The sequence below is a fragment of the Pan troglodytes genome, chromosome 23 (genome assembly GCF_028858775.2).
Source record: "Pan troglodytes isolate AG18354 chromosome 23, NHGRI_mPanTro3-v2.0_pri, whole genome shotgun sequence".
Lineage (NCBI taxonomy): Eukaryota > Metazoa > Chordata > Mammalia > Primates > Hominidae > Pan > Pan troglodytes.
This window is the reverse complement of record NC_086016.1, coordinates 45,661,793-45,680,255: the sequence shown is the minus strand read 5'-3', so window position 1 is coordinate 45,680,255 and position 18,463 is coordinate 45,661,793. Positions and strand designations below refer to the sequence as shown.

The window sequence follows — 18,463 nt, the reverse complement described above, 5'->3', positions numbered from 1 at the left end:
CAAAAATGACACATATTTTTCAAGCATAAACACTCAGATATACTAGTGACCATCACATAGGTGTGACAGATATGAGCAGATGAACCATATTCCTAAAGAAATAGGTCAAAAAGTGAAACATATAAATGCATATCCCTATGGTGGGTAATCGCATGCACCCAGTTTCATAACTGCAGTCATTCAGAATACCGTGACAGATAACCTAAGTCTTTTGCAAGATCAATCAAAATCCGCGATGGGTCACCACTGCCTGTACAGTTGCCCAAAGAGCCAAGATCTTGAGAAATTTTATCTTTTACAAATGCAGTGAACAAAAATGACATCTCTTCATATACTGAGCGAGTTTCAGTGTTTGTACACGACACACACAATGCTCACACACTAAGGCAACGTTGTGATAATGCACTTTTGTGGAGTCAAATTTCCGATGTCCAAGGCAGCGGCAGAAAATGTCCCAGCTCCGAGGGAGAGCTGTGTTCTCTCTGGGCTCCCAGCTGATTGGATGGTGCTCGCCAACACTGAGGGCAAATCTTCCCCCTGCACCCTCCCTGCCCCCACAGACCCACACACTAATCTCCAGAAACGCCCTTGCAGGCACACCCAACACAGTGCTTTACCAGGTTTCTAGGTGTGCCTTCATCCAGTCAAGTTGACACCTGAAATTAAGTCTACAAATCTACTCTCGGCAACTTGGTACCCAGAGGCATCTCCTTAAACCAAACTTAATTTCCAAATAACGACAATAGCAAGGTTGTAGTTCCACCTAACATGATGCAACTATGCTGTGTACAACTGAAAACACACAAATCCCTTGCCTAGAATTTGGCTTTGGGATTTTAATCTTTCGAGATTGTGCTTTTTGCGATTTTAGGCATTAGGGGCTTTAGAATTTAGAGATTTTGATCTTTTGGGAGTTCAACATTTGGGATTATGGCATTTGGGATTGCATCTTTCAGGATTAAGATCCAAACCTGCACTGATCTAGTGGGTGGAGGCCGGGGATGCTGCTCAACACTCTGCAGTGAGTCCCCACAGCAAAGAGCTCTCCAGCCCCTATGTCAGGGATACCCGGTGGATAAAATCTGCTGTAAAAAGCATCTCTTCATGCCAGTGCTGGCGGTCTATAGAAAAAGAAGGTTCTAACAAGTCATGTGAGGAGCTTAGACTCAGGAAGCCAGCATATGTTTCTGAAAAGTGGTGGTAGGCATAGGCTTATTGTTTCTGCACAAACAGAAGAAGCTAAGATGGCTGTATAGACGCAGCAACAAAAACTCCCAAACAAATCTGAGAATGGTTCCACAGGTAAACTGACTGTCATTCATTGTTTCATGGGAAAGGTAGGATGGTCTAGTAGAACATCAGAAAAGAGAAGCACCCAATGGTATATTGTGATGAGATTCTGACAGTCTCCCTTTCTGAGCCAAGTCCACATTGAACTTGGTTTTGGTCTCCAGAGGGGGTAGTCCTGGCCTTCAGGAGCACACATGTACACTGACGGGCCCCGAGCTCAGGGATGAAAGAGGCCATAGAGGGAAAGGGGGCTCTGACAACGTAGGGCATCATGGTCATTGTCAACAGAAAGGGAGAGGCTGAGAAGGCTGCTGTCCTTGCAGTTCTAAATAGGGAACTTGTGCCCTCAGTTATCATGTGGATGAGACAGCTACAATGTGCTGCACACACAGGAGGGAGGGCTCCCAGCTTCCCAGCCACTGAGGTCTCAGCACTGGCCCATGGTCCCTTTATTGGTCTTGTTTGAGACCAAAACCACAGGTGTGCAAGATGGCCGATGAGTTGGTCTCGTGGGGAGAGGAGATGGTCCAGCAAGGCTCACCCTGCATTCGTGGTGTCTCTCTGGTCACAGTAACTGAGGTTCAGATGAGCCCCACAAGTGCAGCACACTGTCAGGAAAAAGAGCCACCCACAGAGAAAGCTCTACTGTATTGTGGTGAGGGTGCTTGTTTCTTGCATTAAGAAAAGAACAAAGTTCAAGAACATAATCTTATTCCTGCTTTTCTCCTAATCCTCTTGTAGCATCAACTCTAGAAATGAATCTCGCAAGGAAAACATCATCACAAAGTTATTTAGACACACTGAAGATCGCTCTGCATCACTGAAGAAAGCATTACTGATAATCAACACTGTAAGATTTTGAAAGCCTTCTCTTGTGAAACACTCATTGTTTCTAAGAATGCAAACACTCAGAACGAGACCAATAACAACTCCATATTCGTTCATTTATCCATCCAACAAACACTTCTTGAGCCCCCGCTACATGCTGGGAATTATTCTGAGCACTTAGGGATAGAAGCCCCGACCTCAAGAGTTGAGTCTAGTTGGGAGGACGGACGATGGAAAATCAATTGCAATACAGTAACATAGGTGCCAGTTGTGATGGGCACAACGTGTGGCAAGGTCGTAATCGTTGCAGTGACTGCTCATCATTCACTGTTTAATTAACAAACAACCCAGACCTGGTGACCCTTCCCCACCCTAACCTAGAGTTGATCAGTTCATAACCAACTTATTGCCCAAAACGGGGGCATTTTCTTAGTGCCAAAATAGCCTACTTAATTTTTTAATTGTACTACAAAGAGAGGCTAATTCATGAATTTGCAACCTGCTTTTTCTCACGTTCACCATTAGCTCCTGTCTGACTTTAATATTGTTTTAGAAAGCAGCATTTGGATCCTTTTGATACGCAGCAACATTTACTAAGCACATTCGGTAATTGAAGCTCTAGTAAACAGTGAGGAGCAGGGTGAATTACTGTTTCTGAGACTCACACAGGACTGTGTACAGATGATTTCAGAGGCCAAAGGTGTCCCTTAGCTCAGCATCAGCCTCCTAGAACCTGCCATGGAGGGAGTGTCTGGGAGTGGAGGGTGGTGCCCCAGGGAGAAGCCAGCACTGCCTGGGGATGGCTTCCAGGTTTGCGGTTTGCTGTCTGTGGAGACCCCAGCGCCTGCCTCCGCCGCACTAGAATGCTATTGCATGGGATTTCCGAGCACAGTGTGGATTCAGGAACATGGGGTTCTTTGAATGAATCTTTACACCTATGTGACTTGGTCTCTCTGAATGAACAATAATGTTGAGTGCTTACTATGTGCCAGGCACCGTCTTAAATGATTCGGCGATATATACACTCACTAAATCCTCTTGACACCTTGGTGAGGCAAACATGATTATGATCTCCATCTGACAGATGAGGAAAGGAGGCCTGTGTGCTAAGTAACCCGCCTGAGGCTACCCAGATAGTGGTGTTGGAGGCCACCAGGCTCTAGAGCAGCCACACTCCAGCACTGGTCAGGGCTGCCCAGGACCCTGCTGGCTGAGCCGCGTGGGAAAAGATAAACGAGGCCTTTGTGCGTTACCCACCCCCACTCAGGTTCTAATAGTATGCTGAAGAAGTAATTTAATTAAAAATAGGGAAACCTTCATTTCCTTTAATGGAGGACTATACAATAATGCTAATCACTCCAACTATTAGACTGTTTAAAAGTCATTGTTGTGCTATTCAACTTGAGATCAATAAACAGACAGTGTAGGTTAAGAATTGAGTACGTAGTCCATGCTGGGCCCCCGTGCTGGGCACTTAGGCTAAGCACACAAATGATTAATGCTAACTCCTTGCCGATAAGCTCACACTCTAGGGTATCACATCATGGCATTAACAATCAGATGCCTTACAGTTACATAGTGCATGGTTTCAGAGTGAGATTCCCCTCCCCTCCCATCCCCCCACCATGCACCCCACTACGGAGGGGACTAGGTAAGAAGGAGAATAAGGGTGGGAGCCAGGAGTGGGCAGGGCTGGGCGTTTTGCCTGGCTGCTCAGGGCAGTCATGGGAAACAAATCTCTCTCCTGCTATAGAGCGGAATGTTTAAAAGACTGCTTTAGATCCACGCCCAGGCATGCATCCCATTTGCTATATGTGCTGCCTCCAGATGCTGCCACCAACTCTGCAAGTGGACCCAACTGCTGTGATCACTTACATTTAAATCAGGTGTGGCTTACTTCCTCTCAGTCATCCAGAAGCAATTTACATCCTGCCTTTTTACCTAGTCTTGATATTGTTATTTGTAGCTGACATGATTTAGTTAATAGAAAGTCCAACAGAATCTTCCCAGAAAACATTAGAATTAATAATAGGATTTAGAAGGTCATGGGATACAAAGTCAATACACAAAGACCAACAATATTTCTATAAACTGCAATAAACTATTAGAAAAAGATGAATTTTTAAAATATTATTTCTAATAACATTTTAAAAAATCAAATACATAGAAATATGTCTTACAAAAACATGCAAATTCTCCACATTGAAGACTACAATGATTGCTTAGAAATAATGCCATTCCTTCACAAACTTTCAGAAAATACAGGAGGAAGGAACACTTCCAGACTCATTCTCTGAGGCCAGTATTACCCTGATACCAAAACCAAGCAAAGGCATCACAAGAAAAGAACCACAGGCCAATATCCTTTGTGACTATAGTTGCAAAAATTCTCAACAAAATATTAGCAAACCGAATCCAGCAACACATGACAAAGCTTAAGTGCTGTGACCACATGGGATTTATCCCAGGATTGCAAAGTTGGTTTAACTTCCCCCAAAATCAATAGCATATGCAACATTAGTAGAGTGAGGAACAGAACTACGTGATTATCTCAATAGATGCAAAAACAGTATTTGAAAAATCCAACACCTGTTTATGATAATAACTTTCCACAAATTAGAACAGAAGAGAAATACCTTCACCTGATAAAGGGAATTTACAACAAACCCATAGCCAGCAGCACAGTTAATGGTAAAAGACTGAACTCCTTCCTCCTAAGATCAGGGACAGCACGAGAATGTCAGCTCTCACTGCTTCTAGTCAACACTGTGCTAGAGTTCTGGACAGTCCAATCGAGAAAGAAAAAGAAATAAAAGGCATCAAGATTGAAAAGGAAGAAGTAAAACTGTCTTTGTACACAGATGATACAATCTTGTGTGTAGAAAATTCTAAGGAATTTGTGCATGTGTGCATACATACTGCTAGAACTAATAAATGAATTTATAAGGTTGCAGAAATAGAAGATTAACATACAAAAATCAGTTATATTTCTATAAACTAGCTATGAGCAATCTGAAAAGGAACTTCTGAAAGCAATTCCATTTACAATAGCATCAAAAAGAATAAAATACCTAGGAATAAATTTATCAAAAGACGTGCCAGATTTTTATACTGAAAATTACAAAACATTGTTAAAGGAAAGTAAAGAATATGAAAATAAAATACATTCCATATTTATAGATCGGAGACAATATTATTAAGATGACAGTTCTCTCCAAATTGCTTTATAGATTCAGTGCAAACCCTATCAACATCCCAGCTGGCTTTTTTTTTTCTTTTTTTTTTTTGCTTTTGAAAAGCTGTCTGAAAATTCATATGGAAATACAAAGGTGGAAGAACAGCCAAAATAATCTTGGAAAAGAAGAACAAAGTTAGAATACTTACACTTCCAGAATTTGAATCTTAGTGCAAAGCTATAGTAGTAAAGACTGTGTGATACTGGTTTGAAGACCTACATACAGATCAATGGAACAGAGTTGAGAGTTCAAAAATAAACCCTTACGTTTATGGTCCATTTATTTTTGACAAATTCAGTGGGGGAAAGGAAAATATCTGTTAAAATGTTAAGAGGACAATTGGATATCCATATGCAAAAAGATGAATTCAGTCCCTTACCTCTTACACCATACACAAATAGATCTAAATATAAAAGCTAAACTCATAAAACTCTTAGAAGAAAAACATATATAAATCTTTGTGACCTTGTGTTAGGCAAACATTTCTTAATGACACCAAAGTATAACCCATAAAAGAAACAAATTGATACACTGGACTTTATCAAAATTAAATTTCATGCTTCAAAAGATACCTTTAAGAAAGTGAAAAGACAAGCCACAGACTGGGAGAAGATATATGCAAATCATATATCTGGTAAAGGACTTGTATCTAGAATATACAAGTACTTTTAGAACTCAATAAGAAGACAACCTAATTTTTTAAATGGGTAAAATATATTAATAGACATTTTACCCAAGAAGATCTGTGAACAGCCAATACAATCTTTTATGAACCCGTGAAAAGATACTTGACAGTATTGGTCACTAGAGAAACTCAAAGCCACGAGATACCACTTCTCACCCTCTAGGATGGCTATAATCAAAAAGATAAACAATAATAAGTGTTGACAAGGATATGTGGAGATACTGGAACTCTCATACTGCTAGTGAAAATGCAAAATGGCACAGCCACTGTGGAAAACAGCATGGCCGTTTCTATAAAAATTAAATGTGACTTATAGAACCCAGCAATTCCACTCCTAAGTATCTGCCCAAGAGAAATAAAAACATGTCCACACAAAGACTTGTGAGCAAATGTTCGTAACAACATTATTCACAATTTCCAAACTGGAAACAATCCAAATGTCCATCAACTTGTAACAAAATAAACAAAATCTGGCAATGTAATGCCCGATTGGGAATAAAAAGGAGCAAAATACTGATATATGCTACAACATGGATGAGCCTCAAAAACACTATGTTAGGAGAAAGAAGCCAGATGCAGGAAACCATGTATTTATGATTCTATTTACATGAAATATTCAGAAAAAGGCAAATATCTAGAGACAGAAAATGGAGTCATTGCCTTAGGCTGGGGCAAGAAATGGGGAGAGACTGCAAATGTGCACGAGATTTCTTCTGGGGGTGCTGAAACTATTCTAGAATTAGATCCTTGTGATGGTTACACAATGCTTTAAATGTATTAAAGTAACTTAAAGTTTAGCTGTCAGTGATTTCTATTTAGACATTAAAGAATTGATTATGACTCTCAAAAGAAAAGGTAAGCATGCATATATCCCCTAAAGTACTTAATTTACCCCTCAAGAGAACCTTATATTCTTTTCAGATTTTGGACCCCCAAATAATAGTTGACATTTGCACACTGCTTTATTGCTTACTTAATAAATCCTTTTGTCACGTTAATATTCACTGTCTCCGTATGAGGTAAGGGTTCTTTATTTACCCTGTCTTTCCAAGAAACAGTATCTCTCAATTTTGGTGTTCAGTCTACTTATTGATAAATTTTTATTCTGGGGGAAGAAATTTTTTCTCACGGTATTTTGCTCATAATATGTTTTCTTTATGCAGCATGGCTGAAATTTTTCTAGCAAAGTAGTTGTCCATTTATGTAATGGATGAGACTGTTGGTGGAGAAAGCACTCATAATTTATTCTTACTAAATTGGCAAACTGTAATTGAACTGTTGGGAAGTTTTGTGCCCCATGTGGTTGAACCCCCAGCTCTCAGGTGGGGTAGGGAAGTGAGGAGCTGTTCAAGCCATTCAAGCCCCTGGGGAAGGGAGTCAACCTGAGCTTGAGAAATGGGCCTCATTGCTCACCCAAAGCCATGTCCTGATAGAGAACATTGTAGGAACTGCACCTGGAAAGTTCTAGCATTCCCCCTACACACACACACACACACACACACACACACACACACACACACAGTGCTCATGTTATGTAAGGATCATCAATCGATGTATTTGCATTTCCAATCATAATTCTATTTGGCCAAAGCTCGCTCTTTATTAAATGATGCTAAACATACATAACACTTTTTCTTCCTTTTTTTTTTTTTTCAAAAATTCCCTTATATACACTCTGATGCTCAGAAACCCGATGGACCGATAACAAGAGAAGAATTTCGATATATTCTAAATTGCGTGGCTGTAAAACTAAGCGATTCAGAATTCAAAGAACTAATGCAAATGCTTGACCCTGGGGACACTGGAGTGGTCAACACCAGCATGTTTATTGATCTGATTGAAGAGAACTGTAGGGTAAGTTTTGTAACAACTTCCTGTTTGGTTTTCTCTTTATGTTGGGAAATTTCAGTATTCCTAATAAGAGATGCAAGTGAAATATGGTTTAAATAAATTAACGACTTTACAATTTTCAACTCAATCATTTTAAGTAAGGGTCAAGTGTTTAAGCACTGTTTGATTTTAACTTTTAGTTTCTGAATCTTAAAAAAGGATGGTAATTGACATTTCTGAAAACCCATCCCTGAACGAGAGCCCTTTATATACAGGATGTAACTGGCGCCACCTCAACAGCACTCCTCTTGCAGCCATGTGTTATTTATTTATTTATTTTTGTTGTTCTTGTTTTTTTCTTGAGATGGAGTCTCTCTCCGTCGAGTCTCTCTCTGTTGCCCAGGCTGGAGTGCAGTGGCATGATCTCGGCTCACTGCAGCCTCCACCTTTCAGGTTCAAGCAATTCTCCTGCCTCAGCCTCCCAAGTAGCTGGGACTACAGGCACGTGCTGCTACGCCCGGGTAATTTTTGTGTTTTTAGTAGAGACAGGGTTTCACCATGTTGGCCAGGCTGGTCTTGATCTCCTGACCTCGTGATCCACTTGCCTCGGCCTCCCAAAGTGCTGGGATTACAGGCGTGAGCCACCGCGCCTGGCCACAGCCATGTCTTTTAAAGGAGTATTTGTGAGTGACTACTCTGGTTCTCATTCATGTTTTTAGAGTTTCGTACCCTATGTTGGTTCAACTTTAAAAAAATAACTGCTTATTGCCTCTAGTGACTAGCATTTGCCTTTAGCATTTGCTTCTTTTGACTGAAAAGTTGACAGTTTTATTATTAGAAATGTTTCTATAACTTTAATAGCTATTAGCATTTAAAAATTTTTAAGAACTTTATCAATTTCAGATAGTGCATGCAATAGGTTTTAACAGATTCTTGTTGAAATGTTTTTTAAAAAGCTTCTTTTAACAGGTACAAATTAGCTTTTAATTTTAGATTTATGACGTTGGCATCCCTATGAATCAAAATCAAACCAGTAATATCATGAGATGCACTATTTCCCTAAAGGTGATGTTTCTACTGAATGGATCTGAATGGGGTGCCTTGCTTTAGGGAAAGCTTTAAGATGGCTTAGCTGAAGCCAGCTGCATTCTATTCTGATGGTTTCTGTGCAAAATGCAATTTATTCATCATCAATAAATCCTTTCCATCTGTCGTGGTTTTGGATCATGGTCTTGGGAAGAGTTTATGGCATACTTCTTGGTTTAAAATGGGACAGTTTATTGGAGCGAAAGTGTCATATTTAAATTACCTCCTCTTGGTACATGTAGACATTTTCTACCAACATTTTGGAGGTAATTTTAATAGGCCATAATACATAACTTATTCAAATGTTTTGTGATTACACAAGTAACAGAAATTCATTGTAGATTAGAAAATATGCCAAACTACAAAGGTGAAAATAATGATAAAAATCCCAAATCCCAACACTCAGTGATAGTTACACAGTTAAAATTTTGATAAATTTTCTTCCACTCTTTGTGTGTGGGTGGGCACATTTTTTTGTTTACATGGTTGAACTCATTCTTTTTTTTTTTTTTGAGACGGAGTCTTGCTCTGTCGCCCAGGCTGGAGTGCAGTGGCATGATCTCGGCTCACTGCAACCTCCCTGCCTCCTGGGTTCAAGCAATTCTCCTGCCTCAGCCTCCCAAGTAGCTGGGACTACAGGCGCCTACCACCACGCCCAGCTAATTTTTTGTATGTTTAGTAGAGACGGGGTTTCACCATGTTAGCCAGGATGGTCTCGATCTCCTGACCTTGTGATCTGCCCGCCTCGGCCTCCCAAGGTGCTGGGATTACAGGCTTGAGCCACCGCGCCTGGCCTGAACTCATTTTTGTATGACTTTGTATATTCCATTTTTTCAGCTTCACGTTATATGATGAGCCTTTCCCCCTCACCCCACATCATTAAAAACTCATCATAAATAAGATTTTCAGTGGTATCTAAGAGTGTTCTGTGCATGTCCTTGTCACTGGGGCAGTTGGGCTGTTTCTCTACTTACTTACATTATGCTGGACATCTTTGTGCACAGATCTCCATTCATATCTAAATATTTCCTTAGAATAGATTTTAGAAGTAGAAATACTGGCCCAAAACGTGTGGGCATTTTTATGTTGCTGGATATATATATATCCAGACATACTGTATGTAGAGTTATAATATATAAATACATCATACATTACATATTATTATATTTTTACAATTACATTAATTAATTACATCTTGGTACCTGCTTTTTTGCATCACTTTATGATTATTTAGTATCTATTTCTAGAAATGGAATTATTATATATTATACTTTATATAACAATAATTGAATTATTATGTATAATATATTATATATCAGATATATAATTATCATATAAATATACTATATCTGGATATATATATAGACATTTGTACACTGCTTTATTGCTTACTTAATAAATCCTATATATTATATTAAATCCTATATTATATAATATTACATATTATATTATATTATATATTATATCATATATTATATTATACTATATTATATTATAATCCTATATTATATTATATATTATAAATCCTATATTATATTATATATTATAGTATAATGTACTATATTATATTATATATTATAGTATAATATACTATAATATATAATTATTCTATATAATAATTATATTATAGCATAATATATACACATAATATATAATAACAGTTATATATACATAGTTATATGATATATATTATATATTACAAATTAGCTGTATTATATATTAACTATATTACTATATTATAATTTAGTTATAATATATATAAAATTCCTTTATGCATTCTTAAGGCCTTGTGATCTATTTTGCTAGACAGTGGGTTGGAATAGGCTGACAGTTGGTGTTGGCTGTACCCCGTACCCGTCCTGCATAGGTAGTAGATGCGTGTGTGAACCTGTGTACCCAGGCCATGTATGTGGCTTGTGGAAGCCTGAGTGTATGCCTTGACTCAGTTTACTGCCAGTGCTTCAGAGTCAGATCAAGCCTGGTGGCCACGGAATCAAGTGAGCAGCCGGCCAGGGTAGGAGCTTGTGCACCTGCGGTCGACTCTTGCCTCCACCCCTTATTAGCTGTGACCTGGTGCAAATAATTTACCTCTCTAAGACTCATTTCTTTACCTGTAAAACCAGGTTGATTATGGTACCACCTTGTAAGGTTGTTAAGGGAATTTAACAGGATAATGCACATAAAATGTTAAGAATCCGTTTTCTTTAAAAACAAAACGTAGACACGTAAGCAATCCCTTCTCTACGTGGCAAGTGGTGTGATCTTTGTCTAGTATAAAACAGATCATGCCTGTCTTCACGCCTTCACCTTTCCAGTGGCTTTCTGGGAAGGCCTCCTTATCCAGTTCCTCAGGCTCCCTGGCTGCCCCTCCCAGGCCTTGGCCTGTGCTGCATCTGCTACCTGGGATTCCTTCCAGTTCCTCGTGACCCAGGTTACCATCTCCAGAGCTCAGCACCCCCGGAGCCTGCGCAGGGACCCTCCCAGCCTCAGAGTCACATTTGTGGCCTGATGTGGTCCTGTCTCCACAAAGGCAGAGACCTTTCTGTTATCACTGCCCATTGTACTATAGGGGATAGGCAGTGTCAGCCACACTCACACAATCTATTGAATGAATGAATAAACATGAATGAAGGAATTGGAAAAATTAGAAAACATAGATGTGCAATAGGCGAAAATAAAAGTCACCACTAATTCTAACACCAAAGCATTGTTATTTGCTGTTATACTTTGCTGTATATTCTTCCAAATCCACATACATGCATACCCATACTTCTGTTTTTTAAAAACAGCTTTATTGAGGTGTAATTGATATTCAAAAACTGTACATATTTAATATATGCAGTTTGATGAGTTTGGACACACACTTCTGTAGATTGTAGCTATTTTATTTAAAAGCAAGACCATACAATGACTTTTTTTTTTTTTTTTGAGACGGAGTCTTGCTGTGTCACCCAGGCTGGAGTGCAGTGGCGCGATCTCGGCTCACTGCAAGCTCTGCCTCCCAGGTTCACGCCACATATAATGACGTTTTAGTCTATATTGTCACTTATTAACATACTGTTAACACTTAACGTCAATAAAAGTTCTGCTATCTAATTTTATTTTATTTATTTTAGAGACAGAGTCTCACTCTATTGCTCAGGCTGGAGTGCAGTGACATGACCTCGGCTCACTGCAACCTCAGCCTCCTGGGTTCAAATGATTCTCCTGCGACAGCCTCCCGAGTAGCTGGGATTATAGGCGCACACCACCACACCCAGCTAATTTTTGTATTTTTAGTAGAGACGGGGTTGGTTTCACCACGTTGGCCAGGCTAGTCTCGAACTCCTGACCTCAGGTGTTCCGCCCACTTTGGCCTCCCAAAGTGTTGGGATTACAGGCTTGAGCCACTGTGCCTGGCCTGCTATCTAATTTTAAAATATACTAAATAACTGTTATAATTTGGATGTTCATTTATTTTTTATTTTTAAAATTTTGCTGCAATGAACATCTTGGCACTTGCTTTTTTGTATCACTCTATGTAATTATTTCTTTAGTTATAAATTTTAAGAAATGGAATTATTGGGTCAAAGAATATGTTTTATCCTATTACTATTTTAATAATTTTTAAAGAGAATGATATGTATAAAGTACAGAATGCAAAGGACACAAGAGGGGATGGAGTGAAAGGAAGTTTTTTTTTCTCCACCAGTCCCTAACTACCGGTTCTCTTCCCCAGCGGCAGCCTTCATTGCTGTAGAGTCTGTAAATTATCAAATTGTCAAATAGTATCGAAATGTACCTTGAGACAAAAATACCTTCCAGAAAGTTAGATCAGTTTACACTCCCACCATTTCTGAAACCCCCACCTGTGCAGGTAATTTGCTTACTTTTGCGTTTTCGCCATTCTGATAGGCAAAAATACCATCTCGTTATTCTTCCACTTTGCATTTATTTAATTTCTAGGTGATGGGTTTTTTTGTGTGTTTATTGTACTTTTCTTTAAGTGAAAGTTAAATGCTATTTTTTTTTTACTTTTATTTTAAGTTCAGGGGTACAAATGCGGGTTTGTTACACAGGTAAACTTGTGTCATGGGGGTTTATTGTACAGATTATTTCATCACCCAAGTATTAAGCCTAGTACCCATTAGTTATTATATTTTTCCTGATCCTCTCTCTCCTCCCAACCTCCATCCTCATTCTCCTGAGGGTGAAAATTCTCTTGTTCTCCGATAGGCCCCAGTGTGCATTGTTCTCCTCTATGTGTCCATGAGTTCTCATCATTTAGCTCCCACTTATGAGTGAGAACCTGTGGTATTTGGTTTTCTGTTCCTGTGTTAGCTTGCTAAGGATAATGGCCTCCAGCTCCGTCTATGTCCCTGCAAAAGATATGATCTCATTCTTTTTATGGCTGCATAGTATTTCAAGTTAAGTGTTATAATCCTTACTTTCAGATGGGTATTAGAGGGCAAGCTCCGTTGTTCAAGGTCTCAAAGCTAATGGCTAATTAGGGACAGAGCTAGGATTCCAGTCCAGGTCCACCTGCCTCCAAAGCTCCTAATGACTTTCATGAGTGGTATTTATTTATATACTTTCTCTTTCCCAATTAGATGAGAAAGACATCTCCCTGTACAGATGCTAAGACACCTTTCCTCCTGGCCTGGGATTCAGTAAGTAACACTTGCCTTCCTTGTGTGGATGCCTTCCTATATGGTTTGAGGTTACTGTTACAAGAGGTTACAGATGTATGGCTTAGGAAATATGTTTGTTTTTTAATGTTAGGTGGAAGAAATTGTTCATGATACAATTACTAGGAACCTACAAGCTTTTTATAACATGCTACGCTCATATGACCTTGGAGACACAGGGCGCATTGGCCGAAATAATTTCAAGAAAATCATGCACGTCTTCTGTCCATTTTTAACGAATGCACATTTCATAAAGTAAGTTTTTTGTAACAAAATTAATTCATGTCGTGTTTTTCATCAGGCCTGTTCCATAATTCTAAACCTTTTCTGTGTGTTTTTGAAATATTAATAGGTAGTATTGACAATAACTGCTATTTACTGAATCCTTGCTTAGCACTGGACATTGCTTAAGAGTTTGACATGCATTATATGATATAGTCCTTATCACAGCCATGTAAGGTAGCTAACATTATTCCTTTCTATGGACAAAGAAACAGAGGTCTGGAGAAGTTAAATACTCACTCCAACTCACACAGCTGGTGAGTTGTGAGGCCTGAGTTCCCTCCTGGGTCTCTATGATTCCTGAGCTCTCTTTTTCCTTCATTTCTTGCAAGCAAATATCTCTCCTTTGCTTTTTAGTAATATCTTGTATTGTTCAAGAAGCAAAGATTTCATCTCAACTCTTGTGGAACTGAGACATTTTGTGCGTGTGAGTTGCAACAGTTAAATATGTTGCATTCTGATAGAGCAAGAGTTTCATGTCGTTTTAAAACCACAATTATCAAATATTGATAACTGAGCAAATAATGATACACAATCAACTCATGGAGAAACCCCATCTCTACTAAAAATACAAAATTAAGCCAGGCATGGTGGCACCTGCTTGTAATCCCAGCTACTTGGGAGGCTGAGGCAGGAGAATCACTTGAACCCGGGAGGCGGAGGTTGCAGTGAGCCGAGATTGCCCCATCGCACTCCAGCCTGGGCAACTAGAGCAAAACTCCATCTCAAAACAAAAAACAAAAACAGAAGCCATCCAACCAAACAAACAAAAAAACCACTTTGCACTCCCACTGCCATTAGGAACCATGCAGATGGTTCACAGGCCCTCCACGAGCCTCTCACCTCTCAGGAGCTGAGACTGTGCAGCCGGGCTGCCTGGGTTGAATCAGCTCCAAACCTGGGCAAGTGACTTAACCTCTCCGAGCCTCTATTTCTTCATCCAGATATTTCTTACTAGAGTTGTGATAAGGATCAAATGAGATCTTATACACAAAGCCTTACTACCTCAGGGCCAAGCATATGGTGAGGTCTCAGCCAGTGTTTGCTGCTGCCGCTGCTGCTGCTGCTGCTGCTGCTGCTGGTCTCAGCTCCAGCTATGTTGACCTGCTTTCCACTCCTTGAAAACGCTGGGCCCTCTCTTGCCCCTGGACTTTCAGACCATCTTTCCTTCTGTTCCAAGTGAACAGTCTCTCCCAGCTGACCAAAGTTCAGTGAGGTAGGCGTTGTTCTGGTTTGTTCACAGTTGTGGCAACAGTAGTTAGCACAGTGCTTCATACATAGCCACATGAATATTTATGGGAGCGATTATAATACTAGTGAGCACTTATTGAGCAAAGTATGGCTTCAGAGCTCATGCTCAGCCCCCAGCTATATGCAGATCCTCATAACGACACCATAGTACTGTTATTACAGCTGCGATTTATTAAGCACATATACACAGAGCATGTCAGCCCCAGTGCTAACAGCTTTATGTGGATTCTCCCACTTGATCATTACAGCAGTCCTTGGTACTTTTATTATCTGCATTTCATAGATAAGGAAACTGAGGCAGAGCAAAGGTAGGGAATGTGCCCTGGGTCAGTGGTTCTCAGCACTTTTGGTCTCGGGACACTTTTATACTCTGAAGAATTGACAACCCCAAAGGTGTTTCTCATATGGAGTATGTCATTATGTACTGTATCAGAAATTAAAACTGAGACATTTTTAAAGTGTCATTGCAGAAACAAGTGTACTTGCTGTGCTTTCATATAGGCTCAGGGAAAACTTTGGAGTTTCAAAATAGTGGTTTGTTGGACAATAGTGAGGTTACAGCAGTTATAGCAAGTGTAACTGAAGGTCTCTAGCAGAGAGCCTGGTAGAAAGGCTATAAAGAAACTGAGTTAATCACTGAAAACCTACCCCTAGTCCCTCATTTACACCCTAAGCCTACAACCTTAAAAATGTTAGAAAACACAATCTACACAAGAATACATTTTATTTGTGGTCAGAGTGAGGACATGATCACACATGTTGCCTCTGATGGACTCGACTCTACATGCATAAAAGAATCGAGTGAAGAAGGCAAATCACACCTCAGTGTTAATAGAAAACTAGTTCTGGCCTCGCCGATGCTCTGGAAGTGTCCTCAGACCACACTTTGTGAGCCCCTGCCTTCAGTCATATAATTTTTTATAATTCTTTTTTTACATTTACTGTATCTGCATTGTGGTATACAATACGCTGCACACATTTAAATGATACAATATGATGAAATTCATCATATGTCAATATCCATAAAACCATCACAAGATATCAATCAAGATATCAAATATTTCGCCACCCCAAAAATCTTCCATATGCCCTTTAGCAATTCATCATCACTCCCTCCTCCCACCTCCATGAAACCACTGATAGCTCTCTTTCATGATAGATTACTTTATGTTTTCTAGAACTTTATGTAAATGGAAGCACACAAGATATTCTCTTTTTTGTCTGGCTTTATTCACCAAGCATAACAATTTTGTGATTCATTCATTTTGTTTTATGTATACCAACAGTTCTTTCCTTTTCACTGCTGAGTAGTATTCCATTGAATGGGTTTACCATAGTTTGTGTATACATTCATCTCTTGATAGGCATATGGTTTGTTTCTAGTTTCTGGCTATTACCAATAAAGCTGTATATGTAATGTTTGGCTGTTACAAATAAAGCTGTATATATTTGTGTAGACACACATTTTCATTTCTCTTTGGTAAATGCCTAAGAATGGAGTGGTTGTACCATTTTACATTCCCACCAGCAGTGGATGAAAGTTGTAGTTACTTTCATCTTCACCAACACTTGGCAGGGTCAGTCTTTTCCGTTTTAATTACTCTACTGAGTGTGTTTTAACTATTTTTTAAAATTCAGACTCTGCAGTAAGATTCAGGACATTGGTTCAGGAAGAATCCTTTACAAGAAACTTTTGGCACGCATAGGAATTGATGGCCCACCCACTGTCTCTCCAGTTCTTGTTCCAAAGGATCAGCTGTTACATGAACATTTACAAAAAGATGAACAGCAGCAGCCAGATCTTTCTGAGAGGTAAAATTAAGCAAAATGAATGCACATATCAAAACCACAGTGTCTGTCATGGAATAGGTATTTAGTAACTATTTGTCAACTGAGTATTTTAATATTTCATTTTATAAATAAGAAAGATGGCACACTAGAAAGACAGTAATTAGAGTCAGGGAATTTTAGAGCAAGCAGAGATCTTAGGAATTATTGAATTTACCTTTTAAATTTAGAAATGAAAACACTGATGTCTGAGAGGTTTGGGGACTTGGCTCACAAACTTAGTGGCTGGCCTGGGTCAAGAATCTGGGACTCCTGACTCCCAGGGACAATCTGTAACTTCTCTATTACATACCTGCATTCACATTTACTCTCTTCCAGAAACTTAGATTCCTTGCCACTATTTAATATTTATTGCAACACACATCCATTAAACCAGTTAACATTTTTTAATATGAATGATAGAATGATTAAACTGATTTCCAAATTGAATTGTAACAATAAAACATACTTAGTAAATCTATAAAAAATTAGCCTGATGAATATTCTAGCTCTTCTTCATTTTAAAAATACAGGTTTAGTTTAATGAAAAGATATTATTCTAACTTGCTCATTCATTGCTTATAATAAATTCATAATGAAAGGTAAAATGTAGAACTATTCAGCAGACTTCACTTTGTCATAGCCCTTTTAAAAAGTTCTTAAGTAAAGAGAATGGGAATATTTTAATGATATGCTAATTAAATTTGAATACCTGGGCTTTTCAGTAGCAGCAGCTTTATAAATGGGCATAAAGATGGTATTTTAAGAGACGGGTTAAATATTCCATGATAAGATATGTTTGCTTCCTAAAACTGGTGAAAGAAGCAATGGCAATTAAACATTTCATAAAATGTAGCTTTCCCAGAGAGCTCTTAAAAATCAGGAGACGCAGCGGGGAAGGAATAGAGGTCCATTCTCCATGACTGTCTCAGGGCTGTTTTTTCCCCAAAAATATGGGGCCCAAGAGACTTCCAGAGAGCTGAGGAAATAGCTGTCCTCCGAACACCCACGCCCACATGCTCAGACACATCCACGCTGAGACTCACAGAACAGCACATTCAATTTGTATTTTATAAATCAAGCCGATTTGTGGAGTAACTGTGGACTTCCCTTCATTTCCGTGGATGTTTGATGACTTCCTTGATCTAGTTACCACAAAACAGCCTATTTCTTTCATTTAAAGCTTTCTAATGGGCTCTGACTTTTAATTTTTCCACTTCACAAAAAATATCCTTTTTCAACCCTGTGTGCCCGGTCACATGCCACCTTCGGCCAGCTCAAAGCATAACTGAAAATCTCGAGGACCATAATATTCTCTCCCTGCAAGTTCCCCAGTCCCCAGCCTGCCACTGTACATGGGCTTTCACTTGGACACTGTGCTGGGGACCTCCAGTTCTGGCCCTGGAACCTACCAGCCAGGGGAGGGTAAGAAGCCCCTGAGTCACTCCACCCTTCCCAGCTAGTGAACCGAGGATGGGAAA

General features: G+C 39.3%; 1 protein-coding gene across 21 annotated transcripts in view; it reads left to right on the top strand.

Annotated features, from left to right (window-relative positions):
• The window catches only part of EFCAB6 (EF-hand calcium binding domain 6), a 283,240-nt gene that overhangs the window by 128,406 nt on the left and 136,371 nt on the right, over nt 1-18,463 (top strand). For all 21 annotated transcript variants that reach the window (XR_010155956.1, XR_010155963.1, XR_010155962.1 and 18 more), the window contains 5 exons: nt 2,032-2,140; nt 7,726-7,893; nt 13,545-13,604; nt 13,717-13,877; nt 16,794-16,967. Coding sequence is in view for 11 of the 21 variants with exons in the window: in XM_016939334.4 (XP_016794823.3) it covers nt 2,032-2,140; nt 7,726-7,893; nt 13,545-13,604; nt 13,717-13,877; nt 16,794-16,967 (672 nt within the window). In the remaining 10 variants the exon portion in view is untranslated. The remainder of the gene's footprint in view (nt 1-2,031; nt 2,141-7,725; nt 7,894-13,544; nt 13,605-13,716; nt 13,878-16,793; nt 16,968-18,463) is intronic.